Genomic DNA, 23,923 nt, shown 5'->3' with positions numbered 1-23,923 from the left:
AGACCCTTTTTGTTGCAATTAAATTCAAATTATGTTTGTTTCTGTTGTGAAACTTTAATTATTATTTATACCTTTTAATCATGCCTTTGTTATTTCTTTGGTTTAAATTACCATCATATTCCCTGTGTCCTGACAGACACTGAGATTCCTGGTGGGATCTCTAGAGCAAGACACAAACAGATTAATTAGTGTAGCCATCCAACTGGATCATGATGACAAGAGTCTTTCCCTGGGAGGGTGGGCAGGCCCTGGCACAGGGTGCCCAGAGCAGCTGTGGCTGCCCCTGGATCCCTGGAAGTGCCCAAGGCAAAGTTGGATGGAGCTTGGAGCAAACTGGGATAGTGGAAGATGTCCCTGCCCATGGTGAGGGGCAGGGAATGAGATGGGCTTTAGGGTCCCTTCCAACCCAAAGTGTTCCAGGATTCTGTGATTTGAGGGGTGTGTGTTCATGACATGTAAAGTAAGAGGAAAAAACATATAACATTTTTGGTGTTCAAGTGTTTTAAATATAGATCATACCTGACATCTTTTGTCGTCACATCCTCCCTTGCTTTACAAAGTTTCTCTGAGTAAGGGATAAGCAAACAGCTCTGATTTTGAACCTCTGTGAGTGTAACTTTACTATCATTTGTAGCTCATATCGGCATCACACTTAAGGGAATACTTGCCTTCAGCATGCCAAATATGCTGACTTAAAAAAAATACCCTTACAGCAAAACCCCTGAGATCCTGCTTTTGGAACAAGAAATAACTCTTTTTTTCATCTTTATAGATTGCAAGTTGGCCAGAACAGGTCCTCCAGCCACAATAGTTCCCATTGACGAGGAGAGTCGCAACGGTGAGTGCCCCACAGTTATTTAGAACACAAATTATTTATAACCAGTCTTTAAGGCCCTTGTTGCAAATAGACTTTCTTAATTTTTCTTAAGTCAGTGGGATGGTACCAGAAGGCAAAGTTCTGATCAGTATTTGATTTTGTTCAGGTAGAGCTGAAATTTTACTCTGCATCATGAAAGGTGTGTAAACAATGTGATCTTCTGAATTTCCCACATGGTTTTTGGAAGGTTGCTTGTTGGTTTCCTCAAAGTTTAAGAACATGAATTTATGGACACTTTATTTCATTTCTGAAATGAAAGAACTTGGTTGTAGTAATGGAAATTTCAAAAGAAAATGAATGTCCCTTTTTTTCAATATTTTAATTCTCCTGACAAATCATAGAGTCCTCAGATTGTTGATCTGTGGTCTAAGCATTGCATTTATGCAGAGTCTTATGATGGGGTGAAGTGCTTTACCCTATTACAATCAGCTGTTACTCCTGAGAGTAAGTTACTGCTCTTTCTTGCTTTTTATTCTGTGGGTTTAGGGTTTTGGGTTTTTTTAACCTTGCAAGCTGCGCCTGTTTTTGTGCTGTGTGTGGTTATGGTGTATCAGATGTGGGTGCTTGAGATGGTGAATAAAGCCAGATAATGCTGGTGGAACCTCTCTGCTGTTATTTCAGGAGGAATTCGTTGTTGGAGTTGCTCAAAGTCAGAGGGATAAATGCATTTATAGATAAAACTCCTCAATAAACAAATTGTTAACACACCTGTGTACTGAAAAGCTCTGGTACCGTGGTGGCTGTTAAAACTAGGCTCTTTTCCCTCTGCCTGGGGTGATTTTCCCTGAAGTCGTGAGTGTCCAAAGGAGGGCTACGATGATGGATGTGCTCTTTGAATCAGATGTGTTGGTTCTTGGCAAGTTGCTGTTGTATCCTGATGTGTTCCAGCTTTGGCTTGCTCAGTTTTGGTAGAATGACCCCCTTAGCTGAGATATTTTGGCTGCCAGAGCTTGTCTCTTGCAGCCTTTAATCCTTCCTACTCGTTAGAAATAAATCTGTACTAACAGCAAGGGGTTATAAATTAATCCAAACCAACTTTGCCATCCAAAAAACCCTGTGAAAACCTTTAGAAAGAGAGGTTGAAGTTGTGGACTCCTCATCCCTGCAAGTGTCCAAGGCCAGGCTCAACAGGTCTTGGAGCAGCCTGACCTAGTCAGAGGTGTCTCAGTCCACAGCAAAGGAACTGGAATGAGATGAGCTTTGAGGCCCCTTCCAACCTAACTCGGTCTGTGATGTGAAAGTTAATAATGAATGCATGTTGTTCTACATTTCTAGTGACCGAACTTTATATTGGGATTTCCAAGAGATGCAGAAATAAAAATCCAACTGACTTTGTTCTAGCCTATACAAATATGCCTCTAGCTCACTTAAAGTGTGAAATCCCATCCTTATTTTAGTTCTTGCATGGCACTGTTACTTCCAAGGGTCTGTTGTTGAAGTTGGAATGGCTTTTCTCAGGTTTTGGGATGAAGATCTGAAAACAGTGGCTGGGACTTTTCATTCCATCATTGCATATTGTCATCGTGTTCTGGCAATAAACAGAAAATCCTATTCTTTAGAAATAGATATTTAGTTCCATTGTGCCATGGCACATTGAGCTCAATCATTCCTAATTCACAGGAAGTCAGAGACCAGCAAATCTCACAGAATAAAAACATTTTCTCAAATAACTGTTGCTTGTTTTCATAGTCAGGCACATAGGTACCGTGCCTGACCTTTAAAGATCTTCTTGAGATCAGCAGAGATGTTAAGATTTGACAGTTTCCCACCATGGGATGAATATCTCTCTATACCAAGTAATTTAGGTACAATAGTAAATTACATTATAATTGTGCTCATGTGAGCAATCCTGGAAGGAGTGAATGTGACCTTTCTTAAGGAGTAAATGAATTATTTTATGATTTTTCCCTGTGTTGAACTGAATTGGGTGATAGTGTTTCAGATCATATTAACAGCAAAACTGAATTTTTCTGGATGATTTTTATAGGCAGAGAGTTACTTCCGCCCATGGATTTATTTTTATTTAATTACTGGATTTGAGACTTGTTTTAAAGACTGGATAAGCCTTATTTCTAGGTCAGACTTTCTCATTGCCAGTGTACCCCAAGTTTTTGGAGGCCTACATGTGGAGCCATCTTTGCTTTTTCCTTTCAGATGAACAGCCTGAAATTCTCAAGAGCTTTGAATCTTAGGGCAGGGTTTTTGATGGAAAGTGCGCTATTGGGAAAGGACATTTCCAGTTAGGAATGCTTTGTGTTATTTCCCATCCTAGAAAAATCAGTCAGTGCTGGTGTGGTTAGATTTTATTTTGGTGGGTTTTTTTCTCCCCATTTCCCTTATGATGGTGTGAGTGCTCTAATGAATAATGGGAACAAATCCCAAAACCTCCCGCTCTCTTTCCTCCATGTTCCTTGGGGATGTCTGACACAAGGAAGTGCAGCTTCCATGGCTGTAGGTGGGTGTTATTTTTCCACTTTTATCTTCTTATTCTCCCAGCAGTAGCCTTTCATCAGCCTGCCTACCTGGGGAGGCAGAGGATGTGTGATCGTGCTACAAATCCCCTCCCATAACCCCCTGTGGGGAGGGACTCATGGGAAATAGGGCACAAAAATGAAGGAAACAAAGCTGTGGGGTTTTTCCCCCCTAATTCTGTTGGACCAATTTATTTGCAAGTTTTTTATATTTAATGCTGGAAGAACAGACCTCATTGCTGAGGCACATTGATGATTTCCATGCTGGTCCAAACTGGTTTAACTTGGTTTTCAGGGACAATCGACAAGGATTGAAGAAAGTGTCCCCAGAGCCACAAAATCTGTAGCCTCCCTCCAGAGTTGGTCTTAGGTGTGCTGATAAGGATGGGGAGTGATGCCTCTGAATATTTATTACTGAATTAAAGGTTCAGTGACCACCAGGGCAGGCTGGAATTGAACTAATTAGCCCTAAAGAAGGAAGAGTCCTCCTATCCCAGGCATTTTGGCTAAGGGGAGAAGTTGTTTAGTAAAATCAACTTGGAAGGTTGCTGTGGCTGAGCACAGGTGTATCAAGAAATGCATTCCTTAAAAGCTGTGGCTCCATGTTCATTTCCTACTTTTTCCTCCTGTTTCAGGAAGATGAATTAATGGCTTGAAGGTGCTTCAGCCTTGGAGGACTTTTCCACCTAAATGATTCCATTATATTCTTGTATTGCCTTCATGAGCATCTCACTCTTTAATTTTAAATAAAAATATTTTCTCCTATTGCTTCCTATCATTCACAAATCAGCTGTATGAAGGAAAGTCATCAGTTTTACCATTTCAAGGGATTCTGATAACAGCATTTCCCAAGTTTGCAATGCATGTGTAAGTCTAAAAAGACACCAAACTGTGATTTTGTCTTGATTTTTCTTATTTTTCCCATGAAGGCACTTTGAAGACTCTGCATTTTGCTTTTATATGTATTGTAGTGTTTCTATAATTGAAAAAAATTCAAATTATTAGTTTATATGTTGTTATCATTCCTGTGAAATGTTTCAAGGGAGAAAGTGCTTCAGTTGATTTTTAATCTAGTTCATGCCATTGTCTTTATGCCTCTCTGCCCACACATAGATTTTCCCCACATGTTTAGACAATCTTACAGCTGCCTAAAGTGTTTATGAATGATTTTGGTCAGCTTTTGATCGTCCTTTTCAAATTTGTCTTCACGAACCTGGGATCTGGTTTGTCTGGCAATGGAGGTGTGGTGTGGTATGCAGATCTAAGGTATTGCAGACAATAAATAAACCTTGGATTTAATCTGGCCACTTGTAGGCAGAGGGTCTAGGGCCAGTCTGGACATTCAGCTCAGGGTGCAGTCGAGGGTGATGATGTGATTTTAGTGATGAGTCTCAGCAGTATTTTGCTGAATCTCTGGGTGATGATGCTGTTCTGTGGTCATTAATTCCAGGTTTGAAATACTAGATTAGCCAGCAGTACAAATCTGAGCTGGATCGGGCCCAGGCCCATAATAACATCTACTCAAATTAGGCCTGACTCTGTGGAGTTTATTCCAGCTTTGTGTTTTTATATAGGAAGAGAGGTGATCCATTAGATCTAATAGCTACCAGATTGAGTAACTTCTGTCAGAAGCTGTTACCCTTGTGGAATGCTCTGGACAAATTCTAACAGAAGGATTGGATTTGTATTGATTCATGTGCCCCATGTGGCTGCTGCTGGGAGGTGAACACTGTACTATGTCACAGGGCTGTGCAGGTCTGCTCCATTGGCTCATCCCTGGGCTCTTTTGGGAGCCTGGAGGTTTCCTGTGGATGTTGCTCTAAAAGGATAAGGACCTGCTAGTGCTGTGGGTGACAGCTGGTCATGGCCTGGCCCCTAGAAGCCCCCCCATGCCCTGGGCTGAGCCCCAGTGTGGGCAGCAGGGGAGGGGGGGATTCTGCCCCTCTGTCCCTGTGCTCAGGTGAGACCCCACCTGCAGAGCTGCCCCAGCCCTGGGGCCCAGCACAGGAGGGACCTGGAGCTGCTGGAGAGAGGCCAGGGGATGCCATGGAGCTACCGCTCTGCTCTGGAGCCAGCCTGGGAGAGCTGGGGGTGCTCACCTGGAGAAGAGAAGGCTCCAGGGAGAGCTCAGAGCCACTTCCAGGGCCTAAAGGGGCTCCAGGAGAGCTGGAGAGGGACTGGGGACAAGGGATGGAGGGACAGGACACAGGGAATGGCTTCAGAGTGGCAGAGGGGAAATTTAGAATGGATGTTGAGAAGGAATTGTTCCCTGGGAGGGTGGGCAGGCCCTGGCACAGGGTGCCCAGAGCAGCTGTGGCTGCCCCTGGATCCCTGCAAGTGTCCAAGGCCAGGTTGGACTTTGGGGCTTGGAGCAGGTAGTAGAAGTGTGTCCCTGCCATGGCAAGGGTGGAACTAAATCAGCTTTCAGGTGCCTTCCAACCCAGACTTTGTGGTGCTGAGAAGTACTGGCTCTAGGTTTGGATTGTTCAAAGCATTCCTGTGCTATTTAGGAGTGTGCTGGTTAGACTTGGAGAAAGGGGTTAAATTGGGCCATGGAAATCCTCTGGCAACAATGAACAATCCAGGAATGTTTCTGCAGCAGGACTTCCTGATGCTGCCTCCCTGGCTGGGGGTGGGAAGCCTGTGATAGGGTGCAGGTGCCAAGGAATCAAGAGACACCCAACTGTAGTTGACTTTGTTTATTTTCCTAAATGCTCTGGTCCAAGAACTCTCCACAATTTCCTCCATAATTTACTCAGTGTACTAGTTTGAAATCAAACCAGTGAGAGATCGCAAGTCAGAATTATAATTTAATAGGAAAATGATAAAAAGAATAAATGCAATAATATCAAAAACACTGACAGAGTCAGAATACAGCCTGGAACTCTGTTAGGGTGATGGTAGTCGTCTAGATGAGGTGGTCTTGTTGAAGCGTGATCTTCTGGAAGAAAGGGGGTCTGGTCTTCAGCTGAAAGTCCAGCAGTAGCTCTTGTCCTCTGGAAGTCCCGTAGGTAAGGGCAGCTGTGGTGTTCGAATTCTCAGCTTATATCCAGTATGGAATGCTTGGCTCCTCCCTCGGGGAGGAGCATCTCACAATGGGATGGTGAGTCATGAGATAAGGCCTTGATGAGTTATTAACAGAAAACAGTCCAGGAGGAAGTTATCTCTGAGTCATGCAGCAAGGCAGTGGTGGGCCCATTAACAGGGGACAATACAGGGGGAAGTTATCTATGAGTCATGGGGCAGGGCATTGATGGGCCCATTAACAGAAGGTAGCCCGGGGGGGGGGGGGGGAGGCAGGGAGCACTGCCTCACCTGGTTTCAACAGTACATGAGGATGGTGATAGAATATACTGCAACTCAGGACATAATCCACCCCTTATTCTATTACCATCTACATAATTCCAAATCAGTACTTTCCTTAAACTCTACACACACACACACACACATATATATATATATATACAATGGAACTTTACACACAGTTCTCACTTAAAATGAGGTCTCCTTGTGGCACACATCGGGTTTCTCCATCTTTTCGCATTACTTACCAAGTGCAACTAGGTCCTTGAGCGAAGACAATCTCACGGATAGGTTTGCTCTTGCCTGAGGTGGGATTAATTCAAACAGTCTTTCCTAACATACCTCTCATGTGTACTACAGGGACTTTATCTCTATCCACTGTGTGCAAGGGTTCAGACTGGGCAGGACTAGCTCGATTGATGGATCTTCTGGTGTTAACCATCCAGGTGGCCTTTGCTAAGTTCACTTCTCAATTTTTGAAGGTTCTTCTACTAAGTGTTTTTAGGGTAGTCTTGAGTAGTCCATTGCACCGTTCAACTTTCCCAGCAGCTGGTGCATGATAAGGGATATGATAGATCCATTCAATTCTATGTTTTCTGGCCCAAGTACTTACGAGGCTGTTCTTGAAATGCGTCCCGTTGTCTGACTCGATTCTCTCAGGGGTGCTATGTCTCTAAAGGACTTGCTTTTCCAGGCTCAAGATGGTGTTCCGGGCAGTAGCATGAGGCACAGGGTATGTCTCCAGCCATCCAGTGGTTGCTTCCACCATGGTCAACACGTAGCGCTTGCCTTGGCGGGTTTGGGGAAGGGTGATGTAGTCAATTTGCTAGGCTTCTTCATACTTGTACTTGGACTATCTTCCACTGTACCACAGAGGCTTTACCCGTTTGGCCTGTTTGATTGCAGCGCAGGTTTCGCAGTTGTGGATAACCTGTGAGATGCTGTCTATAGTAAGGTCTACCCCTCGCTCACGAGCTCATCGGTACGTTGCATCTCGTCCCTGATGACCAGAGGCATCATGGGCTCAACGAGCTAAAAATAATTCTCCCTTGTGCTGCCAGTCCAGATCCACCTGTGATATTTTCACCTTGGCAGCTCGATCCACCTGCTCATTGTTACGGTGCTCTTCATTAGCCCGACTTTTGGGTATATGAGCATCTACGTGTCGAACCTTCACGATCAGCTTCTCCACCCGAGCGGCGATGTCCTGCCAAATCTCAGCGGCTCAGATGGGTTTCCCTCTGCGCTGCCAGTTGGTTTTTCTCCATCGATCCAGCCATCTCCACAGAGCATTAGCTACCATCCAGGAGTCAGTGTAGAGATAGAGCCTCGGCCACTTCTCTCTTTCAGCAATATCTAAAGCCAGCTGGACAGCTTTAAGTTCTGCGACCTGACTCGATCCACCCTCTCCCTCGGTAGCTTGTGCAACTCGTCGTGTGGGGCTCCATACAGCAGCTTTCCATTTCCGGTTAGTGCTTACAATTCGGCAGGAACTATCGGTGAAGAGGGCATATCGTCTTTCACTCTCTGGTAGTTCATTATATGGTGGGGCTTCTTCAGCACGTGTCACTTGCTCCTCTTCTTCAGAAGATAATCCAAAAGTCTCACCTTCAGGCCAGTTTGTTATAATTTCCAGAATCCTAGGGCGGTTCAGGTTTCTAATACGGGCACGCTGTGTAATGAGGGCAATCTATTTGCTCCAAGTAGCATCGGTGGCATGATGCGTGGAAGGAATCTTTCCCTTGAACATCCACCCCAGCACCGGCAGTCGGGGTGCCAGAAGCAGCTGCGCTTCAGTACTAATGACTTCTGAGGCAGCTTGGACTCTTTCATAGGCGGCCAAAATTTCCTTCTCTGTTGGGGTGTAGTTGGCCTCGGATCTTCTGTAGCTTCGGCTCCAGAATCCCAGTGGTCGACCCCGAGTCTCACCAGGCACCTTCTGCCAAAGGCTCCAGGACAGACCATTGTTCCCGGCTGCAGAGTAGAGCACGTTTTTCACTTCTGGCCCCGTTCTGACTGGACCAAGGGCTACCGCATGAGCGATTTCCTGCTTGATCTGGGCGAAAGCTTGTTGTTGTTCAGGGCCCCAATGGAAATTGTTCTTCTTGCGGGTAACCAGGTAGAGAGGGCTCACAATCTGGCTATATTCAGGAATGTGCATTCTCCAAAAGCCTATGGCACCTAGGAAAGCTTGTGTTTCTTTCTTGTTGGTCGGTGGAGACATCGCAGTGATCTTATTGATGACTTCAGTGGGAATCTGACGCCGTCCATCTTGCCACTTTACCCTCAGGAACTGGATCTCTCGGGCAGGTCCCTTGACTTTGCTCCTCTTGATGGCAAAACCAGCCTTCAGGAGAATCTGGATGATCTTCTGTCCCTTCTCAAATACTTCTGCTGCCGTGTTCCCCCACACAATGATGTCATCAATGTACTGCAGGTGTTCTGGAGCCTCACCCTTTTCTAGCACAGTCTGGATCAGTCCATGGCAGATAGTAGGACTGTGCTTCCACCCTTGGGGCAATCGGTTCCAGGTATACTGCACACCCCTCCAGGTGAAGGCAAACTGAGGCCTGCACTCTGCTGCCAGAGGAATGGAGAAAAACGCATTTGCAATATCAATGGTCGCGTACCACTTTGCTGCCTTGGATTCCAGCTCATACTGAAGCTCCAGCATGTCTGGTACGGCTGCACTCAGTGGTGGCGTGACTTCATTCAGTCCACGGTAATTCACCGTCAGTCTCCATTTTCCACTGGATTTACGCACTGGCCATATGGGGCTGTTAAAGGGTGAACGAGCCTTGCTGACCACCCCTTGGCTCTCCAGCTCACGAATCATCGTATGGATGGGGACCACAGAGTCTCTGTCGGTGCGGTATTGCCGACGGTGCACTGTTGCTCTGGCAATTGGTACCTGTTGTTCTTCAACTCTCAGTAGTCCCACAGCAGAAGGGTTGTCTGAGAGACCAGGCAAGGTACTCAGTTGTCTGATGCCTTCTGTCTCTAGAGCAGCTATCCCAAAAGCCCAGCGATAACCTTTTGGGTCTTTGAAGTACCCGTTCCTGAGGTAATCTATGCCGAGGATGCATGGGGCCTCTGGACCAGTCACGATGGGATGTTTCTGCCACTCATTCCCAGTTAAACTCACTTCAGCTTCCAGTACCGTGAGCTCCTGGGATCCCCCTGTCACCCCAGAAATAGAAATGGGTTCTGCTCCCACATACCTTGATGGCATTAGAGTGCATTGAGCGCCGGTATCAACCAAAGCCGTATATCTTTGTGGGTCAGATGTGCCAGGCCATCGGATCCACACTGTCCAATAGATCCGGTTGTCCCTCTCCTCTACCTGGCTAGAGGCAGGGACCCTCTAATCCTGGTCATGGTGCACGTTGCTCTCCTCCGGTGAATATGCTCTTGATGTCCCTTCAAGAGGATCACTCATATCATCATTTCTATACCTTCTGATGTTCTGGCCACGAGAGACCGGAGCGGCGCTGGCTCTAGATGAGCTCCTTGTGGTAGTTGTCCCTCTTTTTAGTTCACGTACCCGGGCTGCTAAGGAGGAGGTGGGTTTTCCATCCCACTTCCTCATGTCTTCTCCATGCTCCTGGAGAAAAAACCAGAGGTTACCTCGTGGAGTGTATCCTTTCTCCCTGGCTGGGGAATGCCTACTCTTAATAGCAGAGACTCTTGTTGGTTCTGGGGAGACGTGGTAAATTTCTTCCTTAAGTTCCTTTTTTAGTTTCTGATGGCCCTCTTCAATCAAGCTCCGGACTTGCTCAGCCAGCCTTGTTTCCACAGATGAGACATGGGTGCGAAACGGGGCAGTGACAGTGTCCTCGTAGATTCTTAGTTTATTGGCCAGGACACCCACCCTGTCCTCACCTTCCCTCCATTGCAGTGTTGCCAGGTAACGGGAGTACATCTCTGGTCCAAGCCGTGCAAATCTCAGCCACATCTGTGACGTGCACTGGACACCATCTGGGCTCTTAGGAAATCTCTCATCTTCTGCAAAAATGATCTCCAGCACAGCCAACTCCCTCAGGCATCGGATACCCTGTTCCATTGTGCTCCATTTTCCCTGGTGCACCTGGAGGTCTTCTTTGCAGAGGTATCTGTCCCTTACACTTGTCAGCAGTCGCCTCCAGAGGCTGAGAGTTTCTTGGGTTCTCCCAATCCCCTGGTCAATGACCACATCCCGGGACAGCGATCCCAGTTGCCTGGCCTCACTTCCATCCAGGATGGTGTCGTTTGCTGCAGCGTCCCAGATGCGGAGCAGCCAGGTTAGGATGGACTCGTTCGTCTGGCGGGTGAATTCCCTCCGCAGGTCACGCAGCTCACCTAGGGATAGAGAGCGAGTGATAATCTCTGGTTCTGTCTCCTCCGCTGCGTGTGAAGGTCCTGCCTCACCCTCATCAGTCACTATGCGGACTGATTTGCTTTTTGATTTCTTTTTCTGAATGGGGGCAACTTCTACCGGTTTAGGCTGCTCTGGTTCGGTGACTGTTTGTGTGGAGGTGCTCATGGCCCTTTTGGTTCCTTTCTCCTCTGTGGTAGTCTGCGTAGACATGGACGCTGTTGTTTTGCTCTTGGTTCCTTTCTCCTCTGTGGCAGTCTGAGTGGACACGGATGCTGTTGCTTTGCTCTTGGTTTCTTTCTCCTCTGTGGCAGTCTGCGTAGACACGGACGCTGTGGCTTTGCTCTTGGTTCCTTTCTCCTCTGTGGCAGTCTGTGTGGTCATGGATGCTGTTGCTCTGCTCTTGGTTCTTTTCTCTTCCTCCTCAAGAAGACGCTGTACCACACCAAACAGTGCTTTGTTTCTAAGCATGGTGTACATGGTGCAGGCCATGCAGAGAAAACAAAACAGCAAGACTAGGCTGTCCTTGGCATCCAGAGAGAACTCAATATTTTTAAAAACTGCTGTGCCTGACCTGAAAGGCTGGAAGAAACCACTCTCCACTCTTCCCACCAAGGGCAGGGTGCGATTGTTGAGAAGGTCCCAGATGTAGCAGCCCAGACTAGGACAAGCAAACAAAATTGAGTATATATTCCGAATGGTATTCATTGCCTCACAGGTTATCATGCCATAAGCATAATAAACCAATAAAGCAATTCTCATACCATTCCCTGGTCTCAACAGGAGCAATACAACAGGCAAGTAGTTCTCCATGTGAGGGAAAATATAGAGAGCAAGATACAGTACCCATATAGACAAGCCAACCACCATGGTGGATAGGTTTCTGTTAATATGAAATTGCAATTCTGACTTTCTCTCAGGTTAATGCCCCACGTTGGGCGCCAAAATATGTACTAGTTTGAAATCAAACCAGTGAGAGATCGCAAGTCAGAATTATAATTTAATAGGAAAATGATAAAAAGAATAAATGCAATAATATCAAAAACACTGACAGAGTCAGAATACAGCCTGGAACTCTGTTAGGGTGATGGTAGTCGTCTAGATGAGGTGGTCTTGTTGAAGCGTGATCTTCTGGAAGAAAGGGGGTCTGGTCTTCAGCTGAAAGTCCAGCAGTAGCTCTTGTCCTCTGGAAGTCCCGTAGGTAAGGGCAGCTGTGGTGTTCGAATTCTCAGCTTATATCCAGTATGGAATGCTTGGCTCCTCCCTCGGGGAGGAGCATCTCACAATGGGATGGTGAGTCATGAGATAAGGCCTTGATGAGCCATTAACAGAAAACAGTCCAGGAGGAAGTTATCTCTGAGTCATGCAGCAAGGCAGTGGTGGGCCCATTAACAGGGGACAATACAGGGGGAAGTTATCTATGAGTCATGGGGCAGGGCATTGATGGGCCCATTAACAGAAGGTAGCCCGGGGGGGGGGGGGGGGGGAGGCAGGGAGCACTGCCTCACCTGGTTTCAACAGTACATGAGGATGGTGATAGAATATACTGCAACTCAGGACACTCAGCTAATAAATTACTTCAGTGTGATGAAATATGGAATATTTTTATTTTTGTGTAGCTTCTGTTTATGTTTTTTCCCCATTTTTCATGTCAGCAGCTCATAGGTGTTGCTTCTCAACTCTGCCTCCAGGTGCTTCAATTAAAACGTGCACGAGGAAGTATTAGTTCTTTCCTGACAATTTGATTTCGTTTTTAAATTCATGAGATGCAAAAAGAGGACAAAATTTATGGAAATTATTTTTGTTCCATTCCAGCCTGTTTGTTCATTTTTGCTTCGAAATGATGTGTTCTCCAGATACGTGTATTAAGGATTTCATTGGGAAGTAATGAATCAGTTTGGTGTCTAATGCTGTTTTGATGCAATGGATTTAAATTCTCATGTTCTTCATGTAGGACAAATGTGTAAAGACTGAGGAAGCTGTAAAATGAATTGCTATATTATTCTACTTCTCTTTATCAGCACATCAGCAGTGGTTGGGACTTCAGCAGAGCTATTGATAAAGCTCTCTGCAATTCTTCTCTTTCAGTTATTTTTCTTAAATTTTGTCTTAAAAAACATAAAAGCAAAGTTTCAAAAAGCAGAAGCTAATTTGGGATGGAAGCAGTAGAAAAAGTTGTCCTTTTAGAAACTGATTAATTCTTAAGGGTAGAAAATAGGGATAGAGTTGGCAATATTTAATCATTTTTGTACTGTCAGCTGTCTGGACAAATATGCTACCCTGTTGTTGGTGCACTTGGGAGAGGTGGAGCAGAGGTCCTTAAATTAACTTCAGGGATGAGAGACAGAAGTGATGTTTCAGTGGCAAAAATTAATAATTAACTCCATTTTGAGGTAGCGGTAACTGTTGTGGATCACAATTCTGCTCTGTAATGCCAAGGCCTTTTCAAAATGTGTTGGGATTTCCTTTTTTACTGGAAATTCTCCTCAGAGTGACTGGAATTTTTCTGAACAGCTCATCTATGACAGTTTGAGTAGTCAGAATAAATTATTCAAATTATGGTACGTGATCCATTCATATTCCCAGGTTGTCTATTACCTTTGCCAATAAAGAGCTTCATTAGTTCCTCTAATTATTTCTTCCATATAGTTTTGCAACATCAAATGTTGTTTCAGTAGAGATGCTTTTTGATTGTCTTCTCAGTCCCAGTAAAGCAGTGCAATAATCGGAGGATCTGATACATTTTAAGGCTTTTTAAAATCAGTTTTGCTCCAGGGAGATGATGGTTGTGATTGGTGCCCAGAACTGCAATGTGCTTTCCAAGTGTTTCGGTATTGCTTTAATTTTGGGGTGTAAAGCAGAGCCCAAAGCAGGGTTGGTAAGTCTGGGCGAGGCTGCTCCAAGCAGCTCCCAGGAAAGGTCAGCCTGGGTCTGTTGTCCCATGGCAATGATTCCCACGGAGCTGTTCCAGTTCTGAAAGCTCAGGTTTCCTCTCGTGCCATTAGCAAAGGTGTGACACTGATGTCAGAGAAAATGGATCTTCTGCTTCCTGAGGAATGGTCTTTTATGTGAATTCTTTATCAAACTACGCAGTTCTTACCCTGCAGCTCAGAATCCATTTGTCCTTCATCTCTCAGCTCTGGTGAGCTCTCTGGGCAGGTGCTGTCTTTCCAAAATTCACAGCTTTACTGGTTCTTGGATGCAGGAGCTGCTCAGTCAGGAATCTGCTTTTTGGACCTGCTGGGGCTCTGCTGAGACAACTCAGCTCTCAAAATTCACCTTTGCTCAGCTGAGTCCTGTGTAGGAATCCCAGACTGGTTTGTGTTTGAAGGGACCTTAACGCCCATCCAGTCCCACCGTCTGCCATGTGCATCCACTTTCCACTATCCCAGGTGGCTCCAAGTCCTGTCCAGCCTGGCCTTGGGATCCAGGGGCAGCCACAGCTCCTTTGGGCACCCTGTGCCAGGGTCTGCCCACCCTCCCAGGGAAGAGTTTCTTTCCAATATCCCATCTGAATGATTGGAGCCATGTCAGTTATTTTCCAAGTCCAGTTAACACCAGGAGACACATCAATGTGATGGACCCCCCAAACTGGTCTCCTTCTCTGTCTCTTTGTCAAAAGAATTCCCCACCTTCTCTTGTTGGGAAAGGAGGTGTTTGATTGAAATGGACAAAACTACACTAAAAATGAGACATGCCAAAGGGCTGTGGAAGTGCTGGAAGAGGGAAGGTTTGCATGCAAGTCCTGTTGCAGTACTCAGTGAGCAGGATGCAAAGGGTGGTGTCCAGGGAGAGGGTGGGCCTCTCCCTGCTTCCCTCTGGAGCACAACAGGGATATAAAGAATTGATAGAAGATCCTGAAAGTGAGAAGCTGAGTCATTGTGGTACCTGTACAGGGCAGAAGTTCATCCTTGTGTTCAGGTGGAACTTCCTGGGCATCAGTTCCTGTCCATTCTTCTGGTGCCATTGCTGGGCCCCCAGAGCAGAGTCTGTTCCATGTCCAGAGAGGCTGTGGGGTCTCCTCCCTGGGGATATTCCAGACCCATCTGAACGCAATGCTGTGCCCTGTGCTCCGGGATGGCCTTGCTGGAGCAGGGAGGTGGCACTGTGCTCCTTTCAGCCTGAGCCATCCTGAGATTCTGCATCTCTTTGGGAGGTGCCTGAGAATCTTGGGAAGTTTGTCCCCCAGGACAAAATTTCCATTACTTTTCTGAGATGCTTTCTGTAAGCCAGGCATGCTTTTGAAAAATTACTTCCTTCCAAGGAAACCTCACCTAAATTTCCATTTAAAGCGATGATATAACCCCAGTCTCTTTTCACACCTGGGTGAGCAGGTATGGCTTTACATTTCCCATTCTTCAACATGTGTCTGGATGTGGCACTGGGAGCATGGATCTGGACCAGGTGATTAATGAGCTGTCCTCAATGTTTTCATAACCCTTCAAACTCTTCCCCAAAAAAAGGGGGAGGGGAAGGAGAAAACATGGGGGAAAATGCTTTATAATGGTTATGTCCCAGCTTTCTTTAATTGCACTAATTTTATGTTGATCTTAAAATGGTGGATAACTGCTTAGTAATTCATGGATAATATGTTTCTCTCTCATATTCCCTGTGTTTTTAAGCAGATTGCTCCAAAACATCAGAGTTTTTCTCTTTATTCCAACTTTGAATCACTAATAAGAATCACACTTAAGTTATTGCTTGTTTTGAACAGCAGAGTGCTTGGAACAGTAAAATAATTCAAAAAAATTGATGGATTTCAAAGCCCTACTTGGCTGAAACATAAATTACATTTGTTGGTTTATTTTGTTACACAGTCTCATGTGAAAGCTCCTTGTATCCTTTTAGATTTTCAAAGTCATGCTAATCAAGCCAAATGTTCTGCTCCGTGGCTCTGAGAGATTTTTTCTCCTTTATTCAACTGTCATTTTTCATCATCACTCTACTATTCCACATTTTTATCCTATTGACACAATTGTTTAGGAACATAGAGCCTGATTAAAATAAATCATTAAGTCTGGATCTTATGGCTATCTCTAAGTTATACCATTACCTCAATCTTAGGGATCATTTTCTCTTTCTGATAAGCTCATTTTTTTCTGGAGATGTTTGAGGTAGTTGTCTGGAGGGGCAAATGGTCCTTCATTTAACCAAGGCCAAGTGATGATTCTACACTGGGATGAGGGCAGCCCCTGTGATCAATCCAGGCTGGGGATGAGCAGCTGGAGCAGCCCTGGAGGAGGACCTGGGGGTGCTGGGGGTGAGAGCTGGGACCCAGAGCCCCCCCATGCCCTGGGCTGAGCCCCAGCGTGGGCAGCAGGGGAGGGGGGGATTCTGCCCCTCTGTCCCTGTGCTCAGGTGAGACCCCACCTGCAGAGCTGCCCCAGCCCTGGGGCCCAGCACAGGAGGGACCTGGAGCTGCTGGAGAGAGGCCAGGGGGCACCATGGAGCTGCTGCTCTCCTCTGCAGCAAGGCTAGGCGAGCTTGGGGTGCTCACCTGGAGAAGAGAAGGCTCCAGGGACACCTCAGAGCACCTGCCAGTGCCTAAAGGGGCTCCAGGAGAGCTGGAGAGGGACTGGGGAAAAGGGATGGAGGGACAGGACACAGGGAATGGCTTCCCAGTGCCAGAGGGCAGGGATAGATGGGATATTGGGAAGGAATTGTTCCCTGGCAGGGTGGGCAGGCCCTGGCACAGGGTGCCCAGAGCAGCTGTGGCTGCCCCTGGATCCCTGGAAGTGCCCAAGGCCAGGTTGGACTTTGGGGCTTGGAGCAGCCTGGGATAGTGGAAGGTGTCTCTGCCCAAGGCAGGGGATGGAACTACATTATCTTTGAGTTCCTTTCCAACCTGAACCATTCCCTGATTCCATGAATATTTTACCAAGTTTTTGCTGAAATATGTATTAGTTCTTTTCAGAAGAATAATTATACATTGCTGCTACTAGGCATAAAATTTTATTTCTCAGGATGGTTTATGAGCCCAATGAAAAACCTGGCACATGTTGCTTCTGAAATGCACTGCTGAGCATTCATGTTGGGCCTATTATTTTGTCACTTTCACAACAGGTGAAGTTTAAAAAAGCAGTTCAGTGACAAATTATCTTCCATGCAAGGAATTAATAGTTTTTAGAAAGGGCATCCCTGAAGAAAGCTGCAGCAGGGAGAACCATGTCACTTTTCAAGTGTGTCTGTGTGTTTTGATAATTTTTGTTTCTTTTACTTTTTTTTTCTTTTTTCCTTGGTTATTAATGCCATTTCCCCTCACATGCAGCTCCGCACCCTCTGTTTGATGCATCCAAGTCTTCCCAATAATTCCTGCCAGCATACAAAAGGCTGGGGGAGAGAATGCAGTGCTGGCCTGAGATGTGTCCCATGGGCTTTCTTCCCCTCTCTGGTGGATAATCCTCAAGTCTGATGCGGAGGAGAAGACAGCTCAGGGGCACCTTCTTGCTCTCCTCAACTCCCTGACATGAGGGGGCAGCCAGGGAGGGAACAGGGACAGGATATGGGGTAATGGCCTCAAGCTGTGCCTGTATTGAGGTTGGGTATTGGGAAAACTCCTCCCTGAAAGGATTGTCCAGCCCCAGCACAGCTGTCCAGGGCAGTGGCAAATCCACCCATCCCCAGAGGAATGTTGCAGCTGCGTGGATGTGACACTTGGGGACATGGGTTAGTGGTGGCCTTGGCGGTGCTGATTTTAAGGGTTCAGCTCAAAGGTCTCAGAGGTATCTTCCAGCATTAATGATCTGTGATTTTCACCTGTTTGTTCCCTCTGTTAACACATTTGTGTCTCATTTGTTTACAAAAATCTTACTGAGTCTCTTTGGGGATTCTTTTGAGAATGATGGTCCCTCACTGCAATTAGCTGTTGAATGTCCTAATTTCTTTCTAAATTTTGTGGCCTGTGGGTTGCTCTTCCTATCTGTTAAAGGTCACATTTTATCTATTTCCCTTTCCAGAATTACCTCTGCTTGCCCCACAGATCAGAGACTCCTGGGTAATTCCCTTCTGGATTTGTTTGAGTCTCCTGGGGTGTATCCAGCCATGGAAATGTCCAAGGCCAGGTTGGGTGGGGCTTGGAGCAACCTGGGATTGTGGAAGGTGTCCATGGCAGGGGGTGGAACAAGAGGGGTGTCCTTTCCAACCCAAACCACTCCATGATGTGGTGGCTGTATCAGAACAAGAGGCATATATCTAGTTCCAGATCCTTTAGCAGCTAATTTGAGGCAAAATTTGCTTCCTTTTAGAATTAGAATTAATGAGTTTTTTGTAAACTATATCTCATCAGATATAGTTATATCAGATATAAGAAGTTTCCCAGTGAAGGAAGGAAAGAGGGTCACCAAATGGTTGATGTTTATGGTGTAGTTTTCTATGCACTCATGTTCTCCCCCTTGGGTTTTTGTGGGAAAGAAAAGGTTTGGGTTTTTTTTGGCTTTCTAAATTGGGTAAATGAAAGCCATTTGTTGTTACTTATTTACTAAAGAATTTTCTGGTGTTTATTTTTTACCCTTGATGTTTTTATAATATACATTAAGCCTGTTGTCCCAGAGAGCCTGTTTCTCTGTGGGACCTCACGGCCCCAGTGGGCTGTCAGCACTCATCTCTCCAACAGGAATGTCCTTGGAAGCATTCCTTCCCTTGCCTTGTCCTTGCCTTCCCTTGGCCATGAAGGATTGCACTTAATTTCTCCCACTTCTCTTGTAAAAGCAAAGCTCTGGTCTAAAAAATCTTATGTTTTCCCCAACATTCAACTGTGTTCCACTGGGTTTTTCCAGCCTGGGAATACCAGGATCTGCATTTCCCTCTAAGCTGTGTGTGCAGGAGGACAGGGGAGTTCTTTGCTGGGGATCCACAGGTTGGGCTCATCCTCCTGTGCTTGCTCCAGGTTTCTGGGAGGGATTTCCTGCTTCACCTGCACCTGCCATGAGATGCTGAGGTTATAAAACCCTTTCAAATCCCATCAGTATCAACTCATAATGTTTTAATGTGTTAAATTTTAACATGTTAAATGTGTTAAGCGACCATATGGGGTTTGTTTCATGCTTTTGTTCAGCATTAATGCTCCTGCTGAAGCCCCTCCAGGCACTTAATTAATCTCAGTGGCAAGAAAGCATTTCTTCTGAAAGTGTGCTGTCACCATGGGTGTTCATTCCTTCCACCTTTCTCACTGGGGGCTCTGGTTTTTAAGGATCTCTGGCTGAGAGGAGCTGAAAGGGAAGGATATGCTGCTTTTCTTTGGTAGTGTAACTTGAGAGTGGGCCTGAAGGATGATGATGTCTATTTAAAAAATAAATAGAAGAGAACAAAAAAAAATAAAAATAAAAGAAAGGACAAAAAAATTAAATAGAAAAGTATGGTAACAGTGGAATGAAATACATATTTCCCTAAGAAGAATTCCTAGAATCATAGAATTCATAGGATCATTAAGATGGGGGAATACCTCCTTGTTTAATCAGTGTTCTCACAGAGCTCTCAGATTATTGAGATGTTATTTTTCCCCCTTGGAATGTCATATGATACCAGTTAAAACAGCTTGCTGCTACTCCAGTTATTTTATTAACAACATCTCAGGCAAACCACAGGTTTTGATCTGTGAAACTCTGTAAAAGGCACTTGTGAAGCACCTTTCTTTGCCCAGGCTCTGCCCCTGGAGCACAGGCTTTTTGTTCAGGTCCCTGGGGACCAGGGCTGGTTGGATATTAAGTGTTAAAGATCTGGCAGTGCTATTTCTTGCCTGTTGTTAAGCTCTCTCATGCATTATTTATCAAACAGCAGGTGAAGACTTCAACCTTTTTATGATAATTGATAGTGGTTGGAATACAAGATTACAAACAGCTCCTCAGCACCAGTAAATGCCAGCACAGGAGGTGGATTGGCAGGACGTGTTTTTCATCCTTAATTCAAAATATATGAACCTTGTTGGGCCTCACTGGGTCAATGTGGAGGGGGTGAGGAGAAATAGGTGATAAAATTGTGTATAAATAGCTTGTGTAGGGCTCTGCCTGCTTTGTGCAGTGCTCATGCAAACTTCAGTGTGAGGTGACAGGACCAAAGACACCTTGTGTGGGCTCACAGCCTGTTCTGGATGATTGTTGTGCTTCCCTGGCACCCAGGATCCTCAGGGAGCTGTTCCCTCCATCACCTGGGGGGATTTAAGATGGTTTTACTTGGGGTACAATTAGAAGTATCCCATAATAACCAGCTTCTCCGGGCACTTCCTTTGCTTGTGCCAGGTTTTGCCCAAGTCCTTGGCATGGTTGATGCTTGCTTGGAGTTCAGGTGTCAAAAAAAGGTGCTGAAAAGTTGTACTCCTGGTTTAGTGAGATTAAGCCCAACTTAAGTTAGTAAATTTTACCTGTTTATAACCAGACAAGGAATTGGGTGGTTGGGAAGTGTGAAATTTAGGATTTTTTGCCTTTTAGTATCAACAGGCTTAAAAACAAAAGGAAACAGAAGCAAAAAAAAAAAAAACCCACAAAAAAACCCCGTGAGCCGTTAATTCAGTTTGATAGAGCTGAAGCAGCTCCATATTGATGGCTCATTATTTTTAAATTGACTAAGGGTTTCCTTTCATTAATTCTTTATTCTGCAGACAGATGGGAAACGGTGGCTGCTTTTTTTCAAGGGCAATTTCACCCAACTGACAGCACATTGGAGCTTTGGGTTGAAATTTTTTTTACTGTTGAAATATGACATGGCATAGATTAAAAAAATAAAACAACAAAAGAGAAGATTCTTTTAATTAAAATGTGCTGCCTTGGTTTCGTTTAATTGTTTTTATAATTAGTGGCATGATCTCTGTTAATTTTCAGCTATCTGAAAACATGCCTGGTGGGTGTCAGATGTCTCTGCTGGATTAGTAAACATTAAAATACATTAAAACCACACATTTGCTCTGCCTTCAGTACTGATTTGCACCGTCCTTCTCATTCAGCAGCCAGGCAGAGCCCTGAATATTTAGATATTGTTTTTATTAGGTCTAATTAGCATTTAAGAATAACGAGCATCCATGGAGTAGCTGTGTATATTCTGAGTTTTATTTGTTGGGCTAATTTTGGGTTTTGAGTGCTGTCTGTGAGGTTAAACCCAGAAAGGGAGAAGAAGGAAATAGCTGTGAGTCAAGCTAAGCCTCTCACCCTTCTCTGCCTCATCCCATCAAAGCCATCAGGGACTTAGGGAAGCAGAACACGCTTCCAGCTCCAGCCAGAATACAAACCTTGCTGTTAGGTGGGTGCAGGGATGAGCCTGAGAAGTGCAAAACAAAAAGTGCTGAATAAATTATCAAGTTGCTGTAACTTCACAGTGTTTATTTTCCCAGTCATCACCATCAGTGTTAATGAACAATCCCATCTCATTGTTGATACAGCACTTGAAAAGTTAAATTCCCACTTCTAAAAAAAAAAAAAAATTTAAAAAATATATATATTTGATATATAATATCAATATATAATATATATTATATATAATATATAATATATATAATATATATAGTATAATATATATATTTTATATATATATGTATATATAAAATATATAAAATATATATATAAATATATAATATATTTGACTTTTAAAGGAAGTATCTCACTTTTAAAGGAAAATATCCCCCTTCTGAAAGAAAACTTGCCTTCCTTCTTCCTGTGAATCCAGGCAGTTTTTCCCCTGCGGCCTTTAGGCAGCACAAATCTGGGCATCTCATTCCTCAGTCTCTGCTTAATGAGATAGAAAAAGGGAGTTTCAGAGAATTTCTGATGAAATCAAAGGTTCTAGGATATAGTCATTGGACTGGACTCCTCTCCAAGGACTTGGATTAATTTGACTTTCTGAGGAAAAGGCCTAGAGGACCACGCAGTGTTTCCCCCATCGCTCTGCTAATGCCAGGCACACCCTCGTTATCCTGTGGTTACACACCTACACCCTGTGTCAGTGCTCCTGGACAATGTCCCACCTCCAGCAGGGATGGCAGGGATGTACTGGAGGAAAATTGGGCCTGTCATGAACTTCTGTATTTACCCCGAGTATGTTCAAAGCCTGCAACTCTTTTCATCTCTAAAGGAAAGAGGGACTCTGCAGCATCTTGGTGGTGTCCAGACCCTTCCCAGTCAGGACACTGCATTTCTAAACTATTCCCAGACCTGGATCTGTGTATTTACATGTGACTGATGCAGGGATTTCTTACTGGTTGCATTTTGAGACCTCAGCTCACTCACTCTTAATCTATTTAATGTTCATCCAGTTTATTTTCATAGTTTCATAATCAGCTTATGTGATATGAGGCCATGGATATTTAAATTTGGGAAGTTGCACTCCCTCTGCTCTCCAGGCTTGTAATTTCACTACAAATAACCAATTTTATGTACTTTTTCCCCATTGTCCCATGTTAATAGGTGTATTATACTCCTGTAGCATGCATTTGGTCTCCCCTGTCTGTTTGCATTGTTTTTCCTGGGATCAGCTTCCAACTGATGTGTGTATTAACTGGGATTAGAGAATGGCACAGTGTTTGCTTTCCCTGTTTCAGGACTGTTGCCAAGGGATCTGAGCACTCTTGGCTCTTCCACGAGACATCCACGTGCTGGGGCCAGAGGCATAGAACTGTCAACACTGGTTTGGCATGTACTCTGTTTCAGTGTCAGTAACCAGGGTTTCAGCAGCATCTTGTGGCTTAAATCACCTTTTCCTGCTGGAAAATTTATGTTTTTATAATCAGTGCTTCTGACCTTTCTGTCCTTTGGACAGAGATGTTCTGCTACACCAGCTCTGATTTTTGGCTGTCTATGAAACATAACAATGGAGGATCTCAGAGCTGCTTCCAAGGGCTTGACTTGGTCAGTCACAGGTTTCTCATCTGGTCTGTTGCTTCTGTGGGATTACCAGTTGTCCCAGTGTGAGACAGGAAAACTCTGTCTCACACTGGGAGACCCCACCTGCAGAGCTGCCCCAGCCCTGGGGCCCAGCACAGGAGGGACCTGGAGCTGCTGGAGAGAGGCCAGGGGAGGCACCAGGATGAGCAGAGGGATGGAGCAGCTCTGCTGGGAGGAAAGGCTGGCACAGCTGGGATTGTTCAGCCTGGAGAGAAGTTTTGGGGTGACCAAATTGTGGCCTTCCAGGGCCTGAAGGGGCTGACAAGATGGAGAGAGACTCTGTACAAGGGATGGAGTGCCAGGGCAAGGGGAAATGGCTTCCCAGTGCCAGATGGGATATTGGGAAGGAATTGTTCCCTGGGAGGGTGGGCAGGCCCTGGCACAGGGTGCCCAGAGCAGCTGTGGCTGCCCCTGGATCCCTGGAAGTGCCCAAGGCCAGGTTGGACTTTGGGGCTTGGAGCAGCCTGGGACAGTGGAAGGTGTCCCTGCCCATGGCAGGGGGTTGGTACTGGATGGGCTTTACGATTTTTTCCAACCCAAAGCTATGATTCTGTGATCTCCTTTAGTGTTCAGTGGCTTCTCTTTTCTGGAATGTTCACTTTGCTTCGCCTGATCAAATTATTTTGTTTTGGATTTTTTTTTTTTGGTTGATTTCTCCCTTGAGAGTTACGTGCCTGTGTAACCTTAAAATTAATGGGAAATATGTCTTAGTCTTTTGATGAAAGAAACTTAATTACCCTCCTATAACACTTTTTTTTTTTTTCTGTGAAGAACATCATGACAACTTTAGCAGATGTCATCATTCCCCTGTGGTGAGGCCTTGCTTCATCTCATTTATCCCCAGAAACCACTAACTGCAGCCAGTAATTTACAGTGGTGTTACAGCTGATGGGAAGGAGGAACCAAACAGCCCCAGGGTCTGATCCAGGGGCTATCTGCCAGAGTATCCTGGCCAGGAGTGGGAAAATCCAGAGGAAGCAGGCAGGACAGTCAGTGGGTGTGATGGGTGGAGCTGCAAACAGTGGCACAGAATGTATATCATGGGAAAACGTTT

The 23,923-nt window shown here is 45.2% G+C and overlaps 1 protein-coding gene across 9 annotated transcripts in view; it reads left to right on the top strand.

Annotated features, from left to right (window-relative positions):
* Positions 1-23,923, top strand: part of PCDH15 (protocadherin related 15) — a 532,955-nt gene that overhangs the window by 285,523 nt on the left and 223,509 nt on the right. For all 9 annotated transcript variants that reach the window (XM_086900046.1, XM_086900037.1, XM_086900044.1 and 6 more), the window contains one exon: positions 773-838. In XM_086900046.1, the coding sequence (XP_086756172.1) occupies positions 773-838 (66 nt within the window). The remainder of the gene's footprint in view (positions 1-772; positions 839-23,923) is intronic.

This window comes from Cyanistes caeruleus, chromosome 8, assembly GCF_971803275.1.
Source record: "Cyanistes caeruleus chromosome 8, bCyaCae1.hap1.1, whole genome shotgun sequence".
In the NCBI taxonomy this organism is placed as follows: Eukaryota; Metazoa; Chordata; class Aves; order Passeriformes; family Paridae; genus Cyanistes; species Cyanistes caeruleus.
Note: the sequence above shows the minus strand (reverse complement) of the source record. Positions and strands in the feature narration are given on the sequence as shown.